The 26,114-nt window shown below is 34.8% G+C and overlaps 1 protein-coding gene across 1 annotated transcript in view; it reads left to right on the top strand.

The window, feature by feature from the left end:
- The window catches only part of LOC106072597 (thyrotropin-releasing hormone receptor-like), a 196,209-nt gene that overhangs the window by 138,326 nt on the left and 31,769 nt on the right, over window positions 1–26,114 (top strand). Inside the window, exon 3 of the mRNA XM_056036494.1 lies at window positions 947–1,266. Coding sequence (XP_055892469.1) covers window positions 1,139–1,266 — 128 coding nt within the window. The 5' untranslated portion in view covers window positions 947–1,138. The remainder of the gene's footprint in view (window positions 1–946; window positions 1,267–26,114) is intronic.

The following is a 26,114-nucleotide window of genomic DNA, read 5'->3' on the forward strand; positions in this document are numbered from 1 at the left end:
AAATTATTCAACAGATTACTTCTTGCGTCATATCAAAGCAGACGTCATATCAAAGTCTTGCTAGACTCAATACCAGGTCATGTGTTATGCGATTCTAACTCTCGTCACAAGTGGTCCGAACTCTAACACTGCCAGAAATCACCAGTCGGCCATTTTTTCCTTTTGGATTAAAATCTCCACCCCCCCCCCCCCCCGACTTTCCAAATAGTTTAGTAAAAACCAAAAGAACTGTTATGATGAATTATTTTAACATTGTAATAAACAAATAAATACACACCAATTGCATGACGTAGATTTCTCAACGACCTCTCTGAATGTAAGGGTCTCGTTAACATTATGGATTAAAATTCTGGTAATAGAATATGCATCCTCTGTTTGGGACCACTCAACTCAGGATGACATTAAGAAACTAGAACAGACACAAAATAGAGCAGTGAGATTCATAACAAACAAATATTCACATTTGACTGGAGTAACACCTTTATTAAAATCACTAAATTTAGAAAGCCTTCAGGATAGAAGACTTAAAAGTAAAGTAGCAATCATACATAAAACACTGAACCATAATCTTCAAATACAAAAACTAAATCTAATAAAATACTCTGAAAGACACAAAGATAAATGCACATTCCTCGTTCCATATGCTAGGACAAATTTGTACAAATGCTCCTTCTTCCCTAGCGCTATTAGAGCATGGAATGGGTTGCCTGAGCTAGCCAGGAAAACCAGTGACTTGGCAGAATTTAAGTCGCTTATTAAAATGTATGGCTAGAATAATTAGATAGACCTTTGGACAGGAGTAGGACATACTCTTTTTTTTTTTTTTTGAAGTAACGTCTGTATTTGATAAGATAAGATAGGTTAAGATTTTATTTGATTTCGTTTCCATCCCCTTACTAAAATTGTGTCTCATGTAATGGCTAGTTTGGTTTCATTTTGCTTACAGATCTGATATGACGTTACAATGATTGCGTCATCTTAGCGAGAGACGGTAACTCCGGCTGCTTTTCCGACCAAAAGTCACCAATATGAGGTCATCACATCTACATCCGTCAAAGTGAGATGCTTCCGAGACTAGAAGAACAACCCCGGCAGGTGGCGCTTTAAGATATACACACTGAAAAAGAACATTGCTTGAATGTCTGCCATGAATTGGACAAGCGAGACATCACCCGTGAATGACGTCCTGGAGTTCAAGGGCAACTACTGCAACTTTGTAGGGGACAGAACTCTTCAGCTTGACAACATGAGATATGACCTCTCAGTGTAAGTATGGCTTCCATGTTGCTTGTCTTACACTAAAAGTAGTTACGTCACGGCCTGTGTACTTATAAGTTTATCGAAATTGTTTTGATTTCAACGTGTCTTTGATTCGTATGTTGATTTTCTTTTCTCAAAATGATAATTGCCTAACTTGTGCCGTAATCTGGTAGACGGCTGTTGGTGGTGATGGCCCTATCACGGCCAGAGGTGGTACTGTTATAGGTTTAGTTTTATCGGGGATTTCCTTTTGAGCGACGCGACTTTAAATAGAACTTTATTTGGACGGAAGTAGGAATTATGGGATATCACGATTCACTCTTATGACGTAGCAAGACGTGATCTTATTAGGACTGTTGACATATGGACTGTGCCCCTTCATTTTATGGATTAAGTTCTATTTTCAAGTTCTAGAAGTCTTATCAAGTTATTTCATTAATATGTATGTGTGTTCGGACCGCAATCCCACGTTGATGGTCGTTGACTTGTAGCCACAAACTGCTGGTAGACAGCTGAACCGCTGTAGGCGTATTATATCTTAACTTGTTAAACTTGAAATAATTTGAGTAACATTTTTGTGAACAAAAGTAAATAGTACTTTTATTACAATCTAAACAAGTTATGTTATGAGATGAAATACAATAAATATAGTAGACTTCAGTAATAATATAAAATGGTATTCTGAACAAAATCTCACTACAATTACAAATCTTTTCAGTCTGGCGTTCTGGAGTCGCCTGTTTTTTCTAAGACCGCTGACGACAATGTCGTTTATCTTGCGCCATTCACAACCAATCGCTAACTTCTTCCCTCTGTCATCATAGAAACACACACTCTACATTGCAAGGAACTCCTCGTGGGCTCAGCCTCCGATCTCGCATGGGAAGGAGGAGCCCAGATGTGGCTCAAGGATGTGATTAAATGATCATGTAGTTGGTGGGGAACCTGTGTATAGAGTAACTTAAGAATCATCTCTCTGTGGGTAAAATCCTGAGCTCAAGCTTAATCGTAATCTGACACTCACTTAGGTCGACGACTGGTGTGCCTTAACCCTTTCTCACTGTAATTATTTTTCTCATTCCGATAGCATTATTCGTTTTGCTCATTTGTATTTCACTATCCTGTTATGATTAAACTTCAAAAACTATTTTTTTTTTTGTTATCAGAAAATGTTTTAATTGGTATTGAATCAAAGGAGAAGGCATGCTCTTTTTACACAACACAATTCCAAAAACCAATTTAGTTTAATGGGAGTCGAATCCACCTTGACATTGTCAATTAGGAGAGAAAGAGTTAAATGTCTCCCCGTCACAAAGGATGCAGCATGGTAGATGTCTGGGGTGCCATAAACATCCGCTTGTCACGTGCTAGGCTGCCACAAATGTCATTTTTAGAATTCATTTTCGTTCCCCAGTCTCTACTATCACCCATTAGAGGCTTTGTTTTATCTCCCTTTTGTTTCCATCCCATGCCGTCCTTCAGCCTAGTACTGTACCTTGTAGGAAAGTCTATCCAAGCTTTCAATTGTTACCATCGTTTTTTTTTATACAAATAGATACATATAGATTTAGACATTGAGGCTTATGAAATGATATAATTTTTTTAATGTAAACATGACGGCTACACGGTCGTGTGTAATGCACTCTGGACTGAAGCCTCAACGGTCGTAGATGCTAATGAATATTGAACACTAGGATTTAATGGCAGGTATTGAAATATATAAAAGGTTGCATCAGTAGGGTGTGACCAATGAGCAGCTATTTAGAATGCATCACTTAGGCAACGAGAGATCGCAAGGTAGGAAAAAAGTAGTAACAGACCTGCACACATTTCACAAGCACACAGATGGCCAGTATACAACTGATCAGTATAAAAATACCATCACACAACTAGTCAGTATGAAATGACTAGCACAAAACTTATCAATATACAAATGACCAGCACACAACTGACCAATACATAAATGGCCAGCACACAACTGACCAATGCAAAATTGGCCAGCACACAACTGACCAATACACAAATGGCCAGCACACAACTGACCAATACACAAATGGCCAGCACATAACTGACCAATACACAAATGGCCAGTACACAACTGACCAATACACAATTGGCCAGCACACAACTGACCAATACACAAATGGCCTAGTACACAACTCACCAATACACAAATGGCCAGTACACAGCTGACCAATACACAAATGGCCAGTACACAGCTGACCAATACACAAATGTACATAATTATTGGAATGCTAGAACTTGGTACAAAAGGACAACGTTTCACCTATTTATAAGTTATCGAATGTAAATTTAGTGGTCCATGGTAAATGTGTCGTAGAAGGATATATCTATATTATTGCATTACATTTTTACATTAGAAAGAAAGAGAAAAGAAATCGTGTTACTTTACAATTGTTTTTTTTTTTAAATGTTGAATGAAAAAAAAAAAAATACTAACGAGTCTTGTTTTCAAGGGAGGTAATATCTAGACAAACCCAAATGTAACAAAAAGTGGATTTCTTCCCCTGCCTACATGAATCACAAACACTGGTTTATTATTCCCCAGATAAAAAAAACTTGCGTGCAATAAAGGCTTAGGTTTGTTTAACAGCTCGGACTTAATGTCCATTGTTTGACGCTCTGTTTTGTTTTTAGTGGAGGAAAAAATGGAATAAAATGACCACCTTAAGAGAGAGGGGGAGAAGTAGTTTATATATCATTTTTGTAAACAGCATAAATTTTCTATATACACACGTACCAATAATTAAAACATTCAGCGATAACAGCTATCTGGTAAAGAGCATCTATATATTTGATACACAATCTTACTAATTTAAAAAAAAATGCTATTATATATTAACATTCAACAATTAATGGATGGCTGCCTGGTCGTGCGGTTTGCGCGCTGGACTGTCGTTCAGATTTATCGATGGTCCAGGGTTCAAACCCTGCCCGCTCCCATCCCCCGTCGTCCTGCGGGAGGTTTGGACTAGGAAGTAAACTATCTTCAACTCTGAAGGAACATCCGAAACATGTAAAACATTTTACAAACAAACAAACAACATAGAAAAAAATGTTAATTATCCGGATCCTTATCACTGGCAGACCTATGTTGCCTATAGGTAAGTCCGTCCCAGGTTACCACTTAAAGGTGTAGTTGCAACTGTCTTCATCTCGTGAACAACCTTGTAAAAGCTACTTTTATTTATTATAGATGCATCACACAATTTCAAACAGACTTTGCAATGACAAAATTAATACATCTGTATGTGAATTTTAAGTTCTTTAAATTCATGCGTAGAGTATTGATCTAGATGAGTTGTTGGCCCTGCATCAGTGATAACCTTTTTCATTACGTCATTCATAAATCAAATCTTAAAGTGAAAAAATTAACTCACCTACAAATTAAGATTATGTAGTTATCTTACAATTAAATCCTCCCGAGCCTATCGGCGCATTGGGTGGTATGCTGTCTAGGTAGCTATTTTGTTCCCAGCAATCTCTGCAGCCTCTTTCCCAGCTGGTGTCTGCAGTCTCTTCCCAGCTGGTGTCTGCAGCCCCTTCCCAGCTGGTGTCTGCAGCCTCTTCCCAGCTTTTGTCTGCAGCCTCTTCCCAGCTGGTGTCTGCAGCCCCTTCCCAGCTGGTGTCTGCAGCCCCTTCCCAGCTGGTGTCTACAGCCCCTTTCCAGCTGGTGTCTGCAGCCTCTTCCCAGCTGGTGTCTGTTGCCTCTTCTCAGCTGGTGTCTACCGCTCTGAGGCTTTCAATGACACTTAAAGGAAATGATTCTGCCAACGATTTAATCGATTTTCAGGATATAATGTGATTCACACGTGTCTCAAAATGATAAATGCTACATTTAAAAAAAAAAGTATAATTAGGACTCAAACACAATTACTTATTATCAATATTATGTAGGTCAAAGCAGGGACTGCCTTGTCACGTGAAATCCTTCACTCTTCCTAAATATTCGAACTCAAAGACAAGCCGTGTTATTATTATAATTATATGTAACAGGGGCGGACTAGGTGTCAAAATCGGGCCTGGCATTACTATACAATCAAGCCCACAACTTGCCCACGAATTGCGTACCAAACTTCATAACATGCACAATTGAATAATGTATCACAAACTGCACACATTCATGCTGGATATAAGCAATTTCTTGTGTTTTGACCAGTTATAAGATCAACAATGTAAAAGAATGAGCGGGCCTGCAATGGAAAGAGGTTCTATCCAAGGCAAAAGACAGAGAGGAATGGACAAAGACGGTCGACAAATAGTATATGGTTTACAATGGTCCAGCAGACTAACGCATAAGGTGAAGGTGTAGGTGAACGATAAGATTAACGTCCTTTTTTTTCCTTTTTGAATAAAATCTTTGGTAAATGGGATATTACGATATTCATTGGGCCCTTGTATAACACAGCACAGTAGTAAATGTAAAGCAAATAGCTGAGAACCTTCTAAATAGTTTGTGACACATGACTTAGAATCAAAATGACAATGATCCACAATTAACAATCAATACACCGTCATCCTAATTAAACATCCAACATTTTTCATCGATTAGACTGAGAAATGCCACAATTAACTTCTGTCTCTGAGAATCTGTTGGCTTAGCAAGTACGGAGTAAATAAATGTCGCGATTTCCCAAATACTTTTGAATTCAAAATATTTTGATATTGAGCTCTTGAAGGTAAATATATTGATTGATTCATGATTAATCAAAAAAAAATAATTTTCAGAAAATCTGCTTCATCCGTACTTCACCGAATTTCTGAGTGAAGGCGAATAACTCGATGTATAACTATACTCCCTCCCTCCTCATTTGTTTCCTTACGTTCACATCATCTCCGCCCCTGCTTACCAAAGCACCCTCTAGGTGACTACACCACTCCAGGAACTGCCCCCCCCCCCCATTGAATTCATGTATTGACCAAGTGATTAGACAACGATGCCTTACAAAGACACGCGGTATCGATCCCTGGGATCACGTGATTTGATCTTTGTTGGCGGAGGACTGGAACATTGAGTGAAGGAACAAGTGGGTCAACATTACGTCACGCGGGAGCTAATGTACCACCGAAAGGAGTTTCTGTACTACGAGGACTCTCCTTAGTAAACAACTATTTAACCAAATTGGTATGACCTTTTCTAAGATGGCTGAGAAATATATGGTTTAGATTCGGCAGATTTTTAAGGGCATATTATAAAAGAGGAAGCGCTTTTTGAATTTATTTACAAAACAATAAGATTTAGGTAATTAATTGGACACAAATATTGAGATATTGTAGGATTTTTATATGCCTCAAATAGCAGCCTTTTAATCGTCCTAAAAGGATGAACTGAATCACCGATGCCTTGAAGTTGTATGGACCTTTGTTACATTGAATCATTAAAAACAATTCGAGACTAAATTTTTAATAGAAGATTCTCTCGCCCAATTATTTTTTTTTTATTGTGTTTGGTCGTGCTGTATACGCTCTGGACTGTCGTTCGAATGACCTCGTTGGTCCCAAGGTCATACCCGTTACCATTCCCCGCAGTTCCGCGGGAGGTTTGGGCTACAATGAAATTATCAACACCCGAAACAAACGAACGGGGTGTGTTTTGTTATGAGTGACAAGTAGGGCTATTGTTTGAGTGTGTATAGACAAACTAGTTGACCTTTTATTGTTGCTATTTAGATGAGTAAACTGTCGATAAAGGGTGAGATGAATGACTGTGTAGAGCTGGGTTAGAGAACAGTTGAGTAATGAATGAGGTAACGTGCTAATAGAGACAGACTGTGCTAATAGAGACAGAATGTGCTAATAGAGACAGAATGTGCTGATAGAGACAGAATGTGTTGATAGATACAGAATCTCAAGATAATAATAAATGAATTAATTTTTGCATAGACATTTAATCTTCGTCCACATGTCGCAACCTCTACAAGGGCGCGCCTCAGGCAGTTAGTAAACCCTGGTTTACATGTACAAAAACCAAATATCCCATTCAACAAGCTGGAGAGGGATAAGGGCGCTGCGATTTGTTTGGGGGCGTCTTTTCAAGATATAGTTTAACTCCAAGTGTATGCTACATTGGCGGGAAGCAGGGTGTCACATTTCACTTCATGCCTTGGTTCATGTATTTTTAATGACACCCTCAACAGCGCGTGCTCCAAGGTCACATGACAGAATCTATTTATAGACATACGTTTTTTTCTCAATACGCCAATCATCATTGTTATGCTTTTATCTCCCAAGCTCCTAGGTTGCATCCTTATTTAGACCCATCCACGTCTGCCCCATGTTTTTTTTGTTCTTTCACTACCATATTTAATATGATTATATTACATTTGTTACATAATACCCAATATTAGAGATAATAACACTATGATTTCATAAACTTGTAATTATATCTTTAATGGCTCTGTCTGCATCGGAGGCGGCATAATATGTAGGTCAAAAATGGGTCTGCTTATTTTCTTTTCTTTAAGTGAACTGTATGGGACAGATAAATCCGTGTCTCAATGATCGACTTCACATATTGTCTATATAAATTTATACAGCTCATTACATTCTTATATATTTTTTATTCAATAAATATCAAATTTATTGAATAACTAAATATGTATATGATAAAATAAACGGTGTAAATTGATATAGACAATAAGTCTAGACCATCATCTGATTGAGAAACTGAATTATCAGTCATAGAATGTCCATATCCGGTTACCACAGAATGTCCACATCCTGTTACCATACAATGCCCATTTCCTGTTACCACGGAATTTCCACATCCTATTACCATACAATGTCCATATCCTGTTACCACAGAATGTCCACATCCTGTTACCACAGAATGTCCACATCCTGTTACCACAGAATGTCCACATCCTGTTACCATACAAAGCCCATTTCCTGTTACCACAGAATGTCCACATCCTATTACCATAGAATGTCCATATTCTGAGACTATAGAGCGTCCATATTCTAAGACCAGAACATGTCCACATTCTGTGTCCAGAGAATGTCCATATTCTGAGACCAGAGAATGTCCATATTCTGAGACCAGAGAATATCCATAATCTGTCGCCAAAGAATGTCCACATTCTGAGACCAGAGAATGTTCACATTCTGAGACCAGAGAATGTCCACATTCTGAGACCAGAGAATGTCCACATTCTGAGACCAGAGAATGTCCATATTCTGTGACCAGAGCATGTCCACATTCTGTTACAAGTGAATGTCCACATTGTGTAACCCTAGGATGTCAGCAGATCATGTAACGAACCAGAGCATAATTCTTAATTTCCATATGAAACCTCGATGTGCCGTGAGAATGCTGAAGGTGGTTTTTGTCCTGTTAATAGCCTGGCCATAAATCTCGTTATTGTTTCAGCAGAAATTAAAAAAAAACACTTCAACATCCGATCAAATTACCCATTTACAAATTCTTTGTGTTGTTAATATTGAATTATCTTCTTCTGAATGTGATATATCTCTTTTATAATTGCTGTTTCATTGTTACGTAATTTTGACATGTATTGAAATGTGATATGTAATAATGGCTGCTTGGTCAGGATAGAAACAGATGTCTTCTACATCATCCGGCCCGGTGGCCCTGATATATCACAAGGTTTTAAAAAGGTGCCTTCACTTTTATACTTGATATTAGCATATTCAATCCAAAAATTATTTTACGAGTTTTTGGGAAAGTACTGTAACCCAGTTCTAAAAGTACTGTAACCCAGTTCTAAAAGTACTGTAACCCAGTTCTAAAAGTACTGTAACCCAGTTCTAAAAGTACTGTAACCCAGTTCTAAAAGTACTGTAACCCAGTTCTAAAAGTACTGTAACCCAGTTCTAAAAGTACTGTAACCCAGTTCTAAAAGTACCGTAACCCAGTTCTATCTAAAAGCTGCTTAGCTTGTGTAGTGATGCTTTCACTTTAAATAAATTGCGCCTCAATTGATTTTAAACCTTTTGCGGTATTTTAAATGACATTTATGTGCTGTTTATATATCTATATGGAAATACCCTTACCAATCTGGTTAGCAGTAATTAATCCTTTAGCCCGCCTCTGCATCCCCACCCCAAAATGTTTTTCGAATCTTAATTACCGTTACACTTCCGCGTGCCCTTTGACCTGTCCCTCGGAATAAATTAACTCATTTCGGAAAAGGTTGTTTTTAATTTAGATTTTAATCGAATGCTTTTTAAAAAAAGTCTATTGATCTACATCAGATTAATTTTCTTATGTAATGCTCTGAGTTCAGTGTACGGGAGAAAAATGGGAAACTGTGACAAAGAAAAACAGTGTGAAGCAGAACATTGCGAGCTCACATAGGGCTCACATAGCCACATGAGGAGTGTGATGTTGCTAGTTCAGGCTGTCTTGAAGTCAACCAATTACTCTGCAATCGTTTGGGTGTAATTGTTCGGGTGTATTACGTGTAGTTGACCAACAACACAAACAAGAACCATACAACACCTGTTTTAACAAGTGTAGAGATGTAGTCGAACGATGATGAACTATTCAACATGTATTTATTATGATAAAGGGCCACAGTAGAAGTCTCTGTCACTAAACACGTCGTTACCCTGGAATGTTCTATCGCTAACTGATTTTCCGGTCTCTAACCCAACATATCCCAAACGTCACTAGTCCCGTTCAATATGCGTCTACTATGGTGCGTCGCTAAATAACTAAAATAACTAACCTATATAAATAAGGTGTCTAACAGATTCCTACTGTGATGTTGCTAGTTCAGGCTGTCTTGAAGTCAACCAATTACTCTGCAATCGTTTGGGTGTAATTGTTCGGGTGTATTACGTGCAGTTGAACGACAATCCAAACAAGAACTATACAACATCGATTGTAACTAGTGAAGAGATGTAGTCAACTCTGATGAACTATTCAACATGTATTTATTCTGATAAAAGGGCCACAGTAGAAGTCTCTGTCACTAAACACGTCGTTACCCTGGATTGTTCTATCGCTAACTGATTTTCCGGTCTCTAACCCAACATATCCCAAACGTCACTAGTCCCGTTCAATATGCGTCTACTATGGTGCGTCGCTAAATAACTAAAATAACTAACCTATATAAATAAGGTGTCTAACAGATTCCTCCCCCCCTTGAAAAAAAAATATGTCAATATTTTTCCACTACTGTCAAGTCTTACAAGGGCATTTTCAATTTAAGGGGAAGACCACAAACATAAAATCTTGACATCTTCATCTTGACATCTTCATCTTGACAGTTCCTCATATTCATGTCAATGTTCATAACAGTTCATAACTTCCAAAATCATCTTCATTGGTACACAGTTCATCATGGAGGAAAATGTGGCATCGTATGGGCATGTCCTACACATCTCAAATGTTCTTCACTGACAGTAATCTGATAAAATACAATATTTCAAAAAACAATTACAGACTTTATTTACACATTCAATACATTTTTTTCTTACCACCCTTTTATACGCTTTTGTCCATTTTTCTTTTATACTCACCCTTTTCCATAGAACTAACTTTCGTCAATGATATATGAAATGATTCACACAAAAAAAATATCCATACTTACTTTTAAATGCTTAACATCAACTTTACTTATCTCCCTTTTTCATAACATATAAATGGTGTCAATATATTAATATATATTACATACTCAATATAATCATAGTTTATTTACAAAAGTATTTCATTTCAATGTCATTCTAGACAATAGATCAGCTACAATATTCACAGATCCACTAATAGCTTTCACTTCAAATTTATATTCCTGTAGTGCTAAGAACCATCTATAAACACGACTGTTTTTCATGCTCTTTTGCTGTATATACTGAATAGGTTTATGATCAGTTAATAATATGAATTTCCTTCCTATTAAATAGCTCTCTAGCTTAGTAATTACCCATATTACAGCTAAGGCTTCTCTTTCAATGACACTATATTTTTTCTCTGCCTCTGACAATTTTCTGCTTACATATAATATAGGATGTAAGTTATCATAGTTCTGCATTAAACAACCACCAATAGCATTATCAGATGCATCAGTTGTGACATAAAATATTTTGTCTTTATCAGGTAGTCTTAATATTAGTTCATGACTAAAAACATCTTTAATTCTGTCAATAGCTTTCACACATTCCTCATTACAAACTACTTTTTGAGGTTTTCCTTTTTTAAGTAAGTCATTTAATGGATTCACTATTTCTGCTAAGCTCTTTATAAACTTTCTGTAATAATTTACTATTCCCAATATGCTTTTAATTTGTCTTTTTGTTGTAGGTATTTCAATATTAAGTACTTTCTTTATGTTATCTTCAATAGGGCTAATCATGTTGTTATTTACTTTATGTCCTAAGAAAATTATTTCCTCCAATCCTATTTCTACTTTTTCTGCTTGAATTGTAAGTCCACTTTCTTTTATTATTTTGAACACTTCTTTTACATCTACCAAATGTTCCTCCCAACTATTATTAAAAATACATATGTCATCTAAATAGCAAATAACATTTTCTTTGTTTCCAATTATCATGTTCATCATTCTATTAAATGTGGCAGGTGCATTTACTAATCCAAAACTCATATAATTCCATTGAAAAATACCATATGGTGTTACAAATGCTGTGTAAGGTTTTGCATTTTCTGTTAAAGGTATTTGCCAATAACCTTTAGTTAAATCCAATTTAGTAAAAAATTTTGCTCCATTTAATTTATGTAAAATATCCTCTATATTTGGCATTGGATATGGGTCAAATTCTGTGATGTTGTTAAGTTTCCTATAATCAATACATAACCTTATATCTCCATTCTTCTTTTTGGCTATCACAATTGGTGAAGCATAAGGAGATGTTGATGTCTCAATTATACCTGATTCTAGTAAATTGTCTATTTCTTTCTTTACTTTGTCTTGTAAATGTATCGGTATTCTATATGGCTTAAGTTTGATAGGTTTTGGGTCTGTTACTTTAATGTCATGTTTAATAATATTAGTTTTTCCTGGTATGCTGGAAAAAATTTCTTTGTATTCCTGTATTATTTTAGTTATATCTTTTGACTTTTCCTTAGTTAGATTATTAAGATTAATCTTTTGCCAAGTTTGATTCTCTTTTGTTTCTATTACAGGTATTTCCTTAATATCATTTTCATTGTGATTTTCATTTGTTATTATCATCAAGCATTCTTCTCTTTCTGAAAATGTATTTTCTATTTCCTCCTGAATGTTTTGTATTAACTCATCTTCTCTATCATGATACAGTTTCAAATTATTTATGTGATATGTTTTAATTTTCCCATTTATTTCAATTTGATAATTCACATCATTAATTTGTTTTATCACCTTAAATGGACCTTTCCATTGTTTACCAATTTTATTTTTCAGGTCATTTATCAATATTAATACATTGTTTCCTACTTCTAGTGTTTTCAATTGTCTTTTCTTATTTAGATTCTCATGAGCACTTTGTTTATACTTCTTATTGTTGTTATATGCTTGAGTCCATATTTCTTTCAATTCTGTTGTGATTGTTGTTTCAATGTCATTATTTAATTTATTCTCATTGTCTATTAGATTTTCTTTAAAAACATCTAATTCATCTCTGGGTTTTCTTCCATGTATTATTTCATATGGTGAGAATTGTGTTGCTTCATGGATGTTGTTTCTATGAGCAAATAGTACATAGTTAATGTAATGATCCCACTTGTTCTGATTATTCTGAATTATCTTTGTTAGTGATCTTTTTAATGATCCACCATATCGTTCACATAAACCGTTACTCTCCGGGTGGTAAACCGAAGAGTATATGTGTTGTATATTGTATTGTTTAGTCCATTTCTTAAATTGTTCTGACTTAAACTGAGATCCCTGATCACTCAATATAATTTTAGGTATACCATGTCTTGTAATTACTTTTTGAGTTATGGCATTAATGATATTTTCTGCACTTGTATTTGATAATGGGATTGCCTCTGGGTATCTACTAAACATGTCTATTACTGTTAGAATGTATTTGTTATTATTTTCAGTTTGAATTAAAGGACCTATTAAATCAATAGATACTTTCTGAAATGGTGCTGTAGGTTCATCCATTTCTTGAATAGGTGCTTTATTCACTAGACTTTTGTTAGATCTCTTTTGACATATGTCACATGAGTTTATGTATTTGTTTATTGTTGCTTTCATTTTGGGCCAAAATACTTGTTTTGACAAATTCCTATAACATTTCTTTACTCCCCTATGTGCTGCTAAATTATTATCATGTGTCATGATTAAAACATCTTTCCAATATTTCTGTGGTAAGACAAGTTGTTTTATTTTCTTGTTATCATTACTTGTTTGTCTAAATAATATTTTATTCTCTATACAAAATTTCTCCATTGGATTATTATTGTTTTTATCTGATATTCTTGAATAAATTTTCCCAATAATATTGTCATTCATTTGTTCTAATGCAAATGTGGGTGTTGTTTCTTTTTCACTTTGAGATATTTGTGTTTCAAGACTATTTTGTGTTTCATTTTCTATCTCTCTTTCCTTAACATCTGTATTTTCTATTTGTATTACATTACTGGTTTCTTCTTCTTTATCATTACTTATTACATTTATTGTATTTTCCTGTTTCTCATCTTGTTTATTCATTGATCTTGTTATTACCATACTTGTTATATTTTGTGTTTCTATGTTTTCATGATTTTGTCTTATGTTTTTGTATTTGTTTTGCCAGTCTTCTAATTCTTTTCTTGAACATTCTTTAACTCCTTTTATGTTTCCTACTAACATATCATATCTCATTTCTGGTATTGCAATGCCATCACAATAGCCAGTGAAAAATGGGGTTTCAATGTATACCCTTATAGCTTTAAATTCCCTTACAGTGCCATCTGCTAATTCTACTTTCCTAGTAAACCCTTTATACCAATGAGGTTTGACAAATTTAGTTTTTACTGCCAAAGTGTTACAACCTGAATCCCTGATTAATTCCACTGGAATTCTATCTACAAACCCTGGGTACACTGCAAAATTGTTCCTATTTCCTTCCATGAAATATATCCTATCTGTACCTTTATTTTTGTATTCCCTACTGTAACTCCTATTTCTATAATTTCCCCTGTCATTCCTATCTCTACTCCTATATCTACTGTTATTTTGTTCATTGTATCTATTTCTACTTCCAGACCTACTATTCCCTCTTCTACAGTTAGCTGCTATATGACCTTTTCCTTGACATTTAAAACAGGTTATTTCACTATATTTTCTATTTCCACTATTTGATCTGTTTCTATTTCTACTTCTATCAACATTTTCTTTGGTGTATCCTATTAAATCTACTTTGCTCTTATCCCTATCAGAAAATGGTTTATTTGGATAGGCATTTTTGTATACTCTCATTATTTCTGTTATTTCATCTATAGTTTTTGGGTTTCTTTCTTTAATAAAAGATTGTAACTGAGGATCACATTTATTTACAAAGTTGTCCACTAGAATAAAATTTTTTAATCCTTCATAAGAGTTATTCACTTTTTCTAATTTTACCCACTTATTGAAGAAATCCTTTTCCATATTAATGGTAGTTTGGGGTTCTATTTCTAATGATGGTATATTCGAACGATGATGAACTATTCAACATGTATTTATTATGATAAAGGGCCACAGTAGAAGTCTCTGTCACTAAACACGTCGTTACCCTGGAATGTTCTATCGCTAACTGATTTTCCGGTCTCTAACCCAACATATCCCAAACGTCACTAGTCCCGTTCAATATGCGTCTACTATGGTGCGTCGCTAAATAACTAAAATAACTAACCTATATAAATAAGGTGTCTAACAGATTCCTCCCCCCCTTGAAAAAAAAAATATGTCAATATTTTTCCACTACTGTCAAGTCTTACAAGGGCATTTTCAATTTAAGGGGAAGACCACAAACATAAAATCTTGATCTCTTCATCTTGACATCTTCATCTTGACAGTTCCTCATATTCATGTCAATGTTCATAACAGTTCATAACATTCCAGAATCATCTTCATTGGTACACAGTTCATCATGGAGGAAAATGTGGCATCTTATGGGCATGTCCTACACATCTCAAATGTTCTTCACTGGCAGTAATCTGATAAAATACAATATTTCAAAAAAACAATTACAGACTTTATTTACACATTCAATAAATTTTTTCTTACCACCCTTTTATACGCTTTTGTCCATTTTTCTTTTATACTCACCCTTTTCCATAGAACTAACTTTCGTCAATGATATATGAAATGATTCACACAAAAAAAAATATCCATACTTACTTTCAAATGCTTAACATCAAATTTACTTATCTCCCTTTTCCATAACATATAAATGGTGTCAATATATTAATATATATTACATACTCAATATAATCATAGTTTATTTACAAAATTATTTCACTTCAATGTCATTCTAGACAATAGATCAGCTACAATATTCACAGATCCACTAATAGCTTTCACTTCAAATTTATACTCCTGTAGTGCTAAGAACCATCTATAAACACGACTGTTTTTCATGCTCTTTTGCTGTATATACTGAATAGGTTTATGATCAGTTAATAATATGAATTTCCTTCCTATTAAATAACTCTCTAGCTTAGTAATTACCCATATTACAGCTAAGGCTTCTTTTTCAATGACACTATATTTTTTCTCTGCCTCTGACAATTTTCTGCTTACATATAATATAGGATGTAAGTTATCATAGTTCTGCATTAAACAACCACCAATAGCATTACCAGATGCATCAGTTGTGACATAAAATATTTTGTCTTTATCAGGTAGTCTTAATATTAGTTCATGACTAAAAACATCTTTAATTCTGTCAATAGCTTTCACACATTCCTCATTACAAACTACTTTTTGAGGTTTTCCTTTTTTAAGTAAGTCATTTAATGGATTCACTATTTCTGCTAAGTTCTTTATAAACTTTCTGTAATAATTTACTATTCCTAATATGCTTTTAATTTGTCTTTTTGTTGTAGGTATTTCAATATTAAGTACTTTCTTTATGTTATCTTCAATAGGGCTAATCATGTTGTTATTTACTTTATGTCCTAAGAAAATTATTTCCTCCAATCCTATTTCTACTTTTTCTGCTTGAATTGTAAGTCCACTTTCTTTTATTATTTTGAACACTTCTTTTACATCTACCAAATGTTCCTCCCAACTATTATTAAAAATACATATGTCATCCAAATAGCAAATAACATTTTCTTTGTTTCCAATTATCATGTTCATCATTCTATTAAATGTGGCAGGTGCATTTACTAATCCAAAACTCATATAATTCCATTGAAAAATACCATATGGTGTTACAAATGCTGTGTAAGGTTTTGCATTTTCTGTTAAAGGTATTTGCCAATAACCTTTAGTTAAATCCAATTTAGTAAAAAATTTTGCTCCATTTAATTTATGTAAAATATCCTCTATATTTGGCATTGGATATGGGTCAAATTCTGTGATGTTGTTAAGTTTCCTATAATCAATACATAACCTTATATCTCCATTCTTCTTTTTGGCTATCACAATTGGTGAAGCATAAGGAGATGTTGATGGTTCAATTATACCTGATTCTAGTAAATTGTCTATTTCTTTCTTTACTTTGTCTTGTAAATGTAGCGGTATTCTATATGGCTTAAGCTTGATAGGTTTTGGATCTGTTACTTTAATGTCATGTTTAATAATATTAGTTTTTCCTGGTATACTGGAAAAAATTTCTTTGTATTCCTGTATTATTTTAGTTATATCTTTTGACTTTTCCTTAGTTAAATTATTAAGATTAATCTTTTGCCAAGTTTGATTCTCTTTTGTTTCTATTACAGGTATTTCCTTAATATCATTTTCATTGTGATTTTCATTTGTTATTATCATCAAGCATTCTTCTCTTTCTGAAAATTTATTTTCTATTTCCTCCTGAATGTTTTGTATTAACTCATCTTCTCTATCATTATACAGTTTCAAATTATTTATGTGATATGTTTTAATTTTCCCATTTATTTCAATTTGATAATTCACATCACTAATTTGTTTTATCACCTTAAATGGACCTTTCCATTGTTTACCAATTTTATTTTTCAGGTCATTTATTAATATTAATACATTGTTTCCTACTTCTAGTGTTTTCAATTGTCTTTTCTTATTTAGATTCTCATGAGCACTTTGTTTATATTTCTTATTGTTGTTATATGCTTGAGTCCATATTTCTTTCAATTCTGTTGTGATTGTTGTTTCACTGTCATTATTTAATTTATTCTCATTGTCTATTAGATTTTCTTTAAAAACATCTAATTCATCTCTGGGTTTTCTTCCATGTATTATTTCATATGGTGAAAATTGTGTTGCTTCATGGATGTTGTTTCTATGAGCAAATAGTACATAGTTAATGTAATGATCCCACTTATTCTGATTATTCTGAATTATCTTTGTTAGTGATCTTTTTAATGAACCACCATATCGTTCACATAACCCGTTACTCTCTGGGTGGTAAACCGAAGAGTATATGTGTTGTATATTGTATTGTTTAGTCCATTTCTTAAATTGTTCTGACTTAAACTGAGATCCCTGATCACTCAATATAATTTTAGGTATACCATGTCTTGTAATTACTTTTTGAGTTATGGCATTAATGATATTTTCTGCACTTGTATTTGATAATGGGATTGCCTCTGGGTATCTACTAAACATGTCTATTACTGTTAGAATGTATTTGTTATTATTTTCAGTTTGAATTAAAGGACCTATTAAATCAATAGATACTTTCTGAAATGGTGCTGTAGGTTCATCCATTTCTTGAATAGGTGCTTTATTCACTAGACTTTTGTTAGATCTCTTTTGACATATGTCACATGAGTTTATGTATTTGTTGATTGTTGCTTTCATTTTGGGCCAAAATACTTGTTTTGACAAATTCCTATAACATTTCTTTACTCCCCTATGTGCTGCTAAATTATTATCATGTGTTATGATTAAAACATCTTTCCAATATTTCTGTGGTAAGACAAGTTGTTTTATTTTCTTGTTATCATTATTTGTTTGTCTAAACAATATTTTATTCTCTATACAAAATTTCTCCATTGGATTATTATTGTTTTTATCTGATATTCTTGAATAAATTTTCCCAATAATATTGTCATTCATTTGTTCTAATGCAAATGTGGGTGTTGTTTCTTTTTCACTTTGAGATATTTGTGTTTCAAGACTATTTTGTGTTTCATTTTCTATCTCTCTTTCCTTAACATCTGTATTTTCTATTTGTATTACATTACTGGTTTCTTTTTCTTCATCCTTACTTATTACATTTATTGTATTTTCCTGTTTCTCATCTTTTTTATCCATTGATCTTGTTATTATCATACTTGTTATATTTTGTGTTTCTATGTTTTCATGATTTTGTCTTATGTTTTTGTATTTGTTTTGCCAGTCTTCTAATTCTTTTCTTGAACATTCTTTAACTCCTTTTATGTTTCCTACTAACATATCATATCTCATTTCTGGTATTGCAATGCCATCACAATAACCAGTGAAAAATGGAGTTTCAATGTATACCCTTATAGCTTTAAATTCCCTTACGGTGCCATCTGCTAATTCTACTTTCTTAGTAAACCCTTTATACCAATGAGGTTTGACAAATTTAGTTTTTACTGCCAAAGTGTTACAACCTGAATCCCTGATTAATTCCACCGGAATTCTATCTACAAACCCTGGGTACACTGCAAAATTGTTCCTATTTCCTTCCATGAAATATACCCTATCTGTACCTTTATTTTTGTATTCCCTACTGTAACTCCTATTTCTATAATTTCCCCTGTCATTCCTATCTCTACTCCTATATCTACTGTTATTTTGTTCATTGTATCTATTTCTACTTCCAGACCTACTATTCCCTCTTCTACAGTTAGCTGCTATATGACCTTTTCCTTGACATTTAAAACAGGTTATTTCACTATATTTTCTATTTCCACTATTTGATCTGTTTCTATTTCTACTTCTATCAACATTTTCTTTGGTGTATCCTATTAAATCTACTTTGCTCTTATCCCTATCAGAAAATGGTTTATTTGGATAGGCATTTTTGTATACTCTCATTATTTCTGTTATTTCATCTATAGTTTTTGGGTTTCTTTCTTTAATAAAAGATTGTAACTGAGGATCACATTTATTTACAAAGTTGTCCACTAGAATAAAATTTTTTAATCCTTCATAAGAGTTATTCACTTTTTCTAATTTTACCCACTTATTGAAGAAATCCTTTTCCATATTAATGGTAGTTTGGGGTTCTATTTCTAATGATGGTATATTGTCAAAATATTTCTTTCTAAAAGTTGTAGCATTATGACCATAGGCATTCAATAACTCTCTTTTTAAAACCTGATAGCTATCATCAATATGATGGTCATGATTTTGGCATATTGTTAGAGCTTGACCATGAACAAAGTCTATCAGTATTTCAGACCATTCTTCTTCAGGCATATTAAATGTAGACATTTTTGCCTCATATCTTTTCAGGAAATCACCAATGTCATCCTTCTGTTCATCAAAACTTTGTATTTTTCTCTTTAGCCATGTTTGTGAATTAGGGTTGTCTCTTTGAGTGGTATAATTATTTGAGTTATTAGTGTTATTTCCTTGTTCAGTTTGGGCTCTGGCTTGTGCTGCATCCAATCTCATCTTCTCCATTTTAGCTTCATGTTCTCGGTCCTCTTTTTGCTTCTCATATTCTTCCTTTCTGATCCTATCTTGTCTCTCTATCTCTTGTCTTTGACGTTCTTCTTGTCTTTCTATCTCTTGTCTTTGACGTTCTTCTTGTCTTTCTATCTCTTGTCTTTGACGTTCCGTTTCCTCCTTCACAACTTGCTGTACATAAGCTGCTAAGTCCTTTCCTTTTAACTCCATGGCCTTTCCATCCTGCATAGCTGTTTCCTTAACCTCCTTAAGGTCCACATATGATGATGTAGCCATTGTGTTTTATATTTTATATATATTTTTACTTAGCCTATATTAGTTATGGCTATACTTTAAACTTATTTTATATTTAAGTTTTTCCACACTTTTATACAAATTTTAAATGGTATGTCTCTATCTATAGATTTAGTAAATGTATAAATCTAGTCTGAGTTATTATGGTTATATTCAAATCTGTATATTGGATCTAGTATCACACAAATTTAAATCCAGTATATTATAGTATGTATAATAATACTATTTAGATCTATAGTTATCAAGAGCACTATGACTTTTAGATCTAGTATGACCAACTATGATCAATTTTAAAATCTGGTATGACTGAAATGTCTAGAGTAAATTCAAAGACTGTCTAGAGTCTAGATCTAGAGTAGATTATGGTTCTATTTAACCGTATAAAACAAATATGTTTATACAATGTCAAATATATCTTCAACAAGATATATATCTAGAATGTACTACCTTCATTCATCTTCAACTTAATAATATTTCAAAGTAGAGTCTAGATAATTAAATTGTACCAAAGAGATGTACAACAATTTGCAGATCTAAATTTAGCCAGACGATAGTGTTTGACTACATAGCCAGTTTCGGCATTATTCTCATGGCAAAATCATAATTGATTTTAACCGCTCAAACTAAAATTATTTTAGTCTGATTCACAATGAAAGAATCCTACCCGCACTTTCTATCATTAAGTGAAAAAAAATACAGATCTAATTAAATTAATAAAAATAAATAATTTAAAATAATATAAACAAATGAAATAATTAAAATGAGACTATCGCTATGGGTTGGGATGTGACAATATGGCACACAATGATAACGTCACGAAGTAACCAGGCAACAACGGATATGACGTTTACACAAACAAAACAAATTACAATCCTAAATGTATAATATAGCTTTTCATCTAAATTACGTCTTCTACCCCGACGGGTTTTAAGGCGCACCACCTGATTTTACTCAGGCTAACGTACCAAATTTAGACAAAATCTATTTCTAAGGGCAATCTAAACATATACTAATAAGAAAAATGGCACTTAGCTTTTGATAAGAAAGATCCCTTTGTTCGGACTCCCGAATATGCTAGATCACAACAAATTCCACTGCCTCTCTTCCAGTTCTGACTCTGTTCTCCGGTGCTACCAGTATCCCACGTAATGCCACAGATGTCCTGATATGCCACAGCAAAATGTTCTAGTTTCTTCGACGACTGTTGATGACTGTATGTGTAGTTCCGACGACCTTGTGTACACAGTTACTGACGAATAAGTTAACGGTTCTTCTGGCGATGACTTGACTTGTGTAGACGACTACTGACAAATAACAGTCTCTTGACGGCAACTTGATCTGGACGACTGACGAATAACGAATTTCTTGACGATGACTTGATCTGGGCTGACGAATAACGACTTTCTTGACGATGACTTGATCTGGGCTGACGAATAACGGTTCTCTAAAATAGTTCACTGCTTCTGCTGCTACTCTGGTAGTACGACGAAGTTTGCTGTTGTACTCTGCTTCATTAGACCAAACTGTCCAATGCAGACTAGGTGAGACCAAGGTCACCTCCGACGACGTTCCGTTATACGACTAACGGTTTTCAACGAAATTAAGTGGATGTAGCTGTTTCCACAACTTCACTGCTAACAAGTCTAGGTATGGTCTAGACCGACGAATACTAGATATATCAATGTTCAGTACTGATAAAGATTACTTCACTAACCTTCCAAAGGTTAAACACAGTGACCGTTATAAACGTGGCAAGCAACCGGTTCAATGAGCAAACTGCTCCACAAGAATCTCTCCAAGGGTAAGACGACAGAGCGATTTCGATTTAGTTAGCTACCAAACTTGTAGTACTCACAATACTTCTGACAGCGGGCAAACTGTCCTTCTCGAAACTGACGAGGTAAAACTTGATACTCAATGTGGCTCCTATGACGAAGAAAAAATATGTCCAACAGGTTCACTAACGATCTCTCACCCGTTATGAATGAACGGTTTCTCTGGTTGTAGGTCGATTCAGCATATGAAGATCAGGCTTTGATAATATACTGGTTAAGTAGACCAGACGTTACGATGATTACTGTCCTGACGAAGGTCACCCTGAGTTAACGGCTCGTTGAACGTGCGATCAAACAGGCGACGACTGCATGTAGATCTAAAACAAAGTCACTCTGCGATGCTGCTGTGTTCAGCCGTACTCCGATGAAATCTTATCTTCGAGTGCACGACCCTCACCTGAGTAAACGTTCTGCTTCGAGGTCCGGTTCGATGTTCAGACTTCGGGCGTCGGGGGTCGCCACTGTGATGTTGCTAGTTCAGGCTGTCTTGAAGTCAACCAATTACTCTGCAATCGTTTGGGTGTAATTGTTCGGGTGTATTACGTGTAGTTGACCAACAACACAAACAAGAACCATACAACACCTGTTTTAACAAGTGTAGAGATGTAGTCGAACGATGATGAACTATTCAACATGTATTTATTATGATAAAGGGCCACAGTAGAAGTCTCTGTCACTAAACACGTCGTTACCCTGGAATGTTCTATCGCTAACTGATTTTCCGGTCTCTAACCCAACATATCCCAAACGTCACTAGTCCCGTTCAATATGCGTCTACTATGGTGCGTCGCTAAATAACTAAAATAACTAACCTATATAAATAAGGTGTCTAACAGGAGGCACAAAGCCCCAGTGCAAAGCCCTCAGCCCCCCTGGATGACAATAGTGGTCATCATCGAACCACGATGGACGAACTATACAAATTTATACAACACATGGGAAACTGTAACAAAGAAAAATTAGTGTGCAGCCGAGAATTCCGGTCTCACATAGGTCTCACCAGCCACATGAGAAGGCCAAAAGCCCCAGTGCAAAGCCCTCAGCCCCCTGGATGACTAAAGTGGTCATCATCGAACCACGATGGACGAACATTTATACAACACACCACTAGCACACACACACACACACACACACAAACAGCAACTCTGCGCTGAATATTTCTCTTGAGTTTAATCCAAAGTACAAGTCACGTATGCATGTATACAATGACAGGCAGTGTTTCTCACATTTCCGGGTGTCGACCCCTAGAAAACAAACATTTTCTTTCGAACCCTTTTGAAAGCTGGGGTCCAGAGGAGCGATGTAAGGCTCCCACAGTGAGGTCCGTGAAGTTTTTTGTTTTTTAAACAATGTACCTAATAAAAAGAAAAACTTGGTCATAATTTTTAGTTGTTGTTTTTCATTTACATTAATTTGACACTGTATAGAATTCAAATTTACGTAATAATATTTAATTGAAACGAGTGCTTTTATTGTTTCGGAAATAGTGTTACCTACATCATTTTTATATGTTGTAAAAAGTTCTTCCTGGAGATAGATATGAAGATGCGGCAGGTTTCAGGTCAAGGCGGAAAGGGGCCTAATTCCTGGCGTATCCCGGCGCTGAGCGTATACCCGCGTGTTCAGCTCCGTAATTTCTTTCCAAGCGCTTACAACGCCTTTTACTTGTAATAAGAAGATAGAATATTTTTTCATAAATGACAATATTGATTTGTTTTCTTTCAAAATTCACTATTCATCCTAATAAAAAAAAAGTCTTAGGTCATATTAAATAATAAAGTAAAGTATCAATTATACATAAAACACTGAACATAATCTTCAAATACAAAAAACAAAATTTAATAAAATACTCTGAAAGACACAAAGATAAAGGCACACCTCTCGTCCCATATGCTAGGACAAATTTGTACAAATACTCCTTCTTCCCTAGTGCTATTAGAGCATGGAATGGGTTGCCTGAGCTAGCCAGGAAAACCAGTGACTTGGCTGAATTTAAGTCATTGGTTAATATGCATGACTAAATGCATGACGCGTAGGACGTAATCATCTTCTTTTTTGAAGTAACGTCTGTATTATATAAGAAGATAAAAATAAGCCCTGGTCAACAGTATTCTGCGAGGGACATTCTAGGTACATAGAGCGCACGGACGTCTGTAATGGGCGTGGTCTTTTTGAAGTTAGACGCCCTCATTTTTGTCGACCTTTTTTTTCACCCAAAAGTCGTCACGATAATGAAGTGCAAAGGTCAGAAGAAATTCGACCATTCAGGGATAAAAAAAAAACTTATCTTATCTTACATTACTTCAAAAAAGAAGATGTTTACGTCCTACACGTCATGCGTTTAGTCATGCATATTAACCGATGACCTAAATTCCGCTAAGTCACAATGTTGTTACCGGTCGTTGACTTGTAGCACTATAATAGGACAGCTAAACCGCTGTAGGCGTATTATATCTTAATTTGTAAAGCTTAAAATAACTTCCTTGGGAACAATATATATATATATATATCAGATTCTGCCCCGTCTCAAGATTAAACTAAAACCAGTGACTCATATGGGTGCATCCATTGCCTTTCGAGACAAAAGGAGCCATATATGTATATATACTTTTTATTACAATATAGAGAATATCAACTTGAGATTAAATGAAATAAATGTAGCAGACTTTGGTACAATAATATAAAATGGTATTTTGAACAAAATCTAAAACTGCCAAAAAAAAACCCACGTCTTTTCACTCTGGCATTCTCGAGTCGTGTGTCCTACCCAAGACAGCTGACCACAATGCCGCTTATCTTGCATCATTCACACTACATCGCTAACTTCTTCCCACCATCACCATAGAAACACACATATACACTCTGTAACAGATACAATACGGTTACCTAAGACCAATAAACAACTTTCTTTGTTGAGACTATGGTGGTATATCAAACTGGTGGCCTAATAAAGAACCGAGATCGATTATAGTGTGACCAGATTTTAGACAGAGCTTATAGTGTACAAGAAATAGTTTGCGAATTGAACTTTTATCATGACACAAATTTATCGTACGAACAGATCAGGAAGACCTTAAAGTCACTTGTAGATCACCCCTAATGATCTACCCCTGTCTCAGATCTTGTGGCTGCTAATCCAGGCTTGACCCACTAACCGACTGACCATTTTTTTTTTGTGTAAAGATTTACAAGAAATAGCTTATTATAGCCTTGAAAAACAAACCCATTATATCTATCCAGCAATCGATCTATTGCCCTCATTTTTTAAGGGCATCAATTGTATCAACATTGTTTATCGGGTTCCAAGGTAAATAACCAAGAAAATGTTTACGAGTTGATGCCCAGTTAATAGACCTTGGATATCGATGTGTGGGCGGGGGTGGTAAGATTGACAACAGAGGGGGTGTGTGGGGGGGGGTTTGTGAATGAATGCTGGACAGGGAAGAGAGGGGTGTGAATGGGTGGTGCCAGAACTGCCAAATTTACGTAGAAAATAGAAATGAATGTCCTTATCACATCGTCTGCTTTTCAATTGGGAATAACTGACATATTTATTACGTTTAGAATGTTAGATTCTTGTGAAGCGGACATTGAATGTTAGACAACTAACCAGTAGACTAGAATGATGTGATATAGAGCAGGGATTCCCAAAGGGGTCTATATAGACCCCCCAGGGGTCTACGAGGACTTCCAAGGGGTCTACGAGCCAGAAAAGTTTGGAAACCACTGATATAGAGGTTTTGCACTGAACTGCAAGAAGTCGCTTTTAAGGGGCCTTCAATGACAAATGAACACTCTTTGGGTATGGGTCTAGGGATAGTCACATTAGAGGATTAGGGATAGTCACATTAGAGCATTAGGGATAGTCACATTAGAGGATTAGGGATAGTCACATTAGAGCATTAGGGATAGTTATGCGTTTTCTAATTGCGTCGTAACTCAGTATAATATTTTAAAAAACAAAACTTTCCTATCTTTAGTATTGATGGAAACAAAAAGCTACTCTAGTATCTGAAAGGAATCGCTT

This window comes from Biomphalaria glabrata, chromosome 7 (genome assembly GCF_947242115.1).
Source record: "Biomphalaria glabrata chromosome 7, xgBioGlab47.1, whole genome shotgun sequence".
NCBI lineage: Eukaryota > Metazoa > Mollusca > Gastropoda > Planorbidae > Biomphalaria > Biomphalaria glabrata.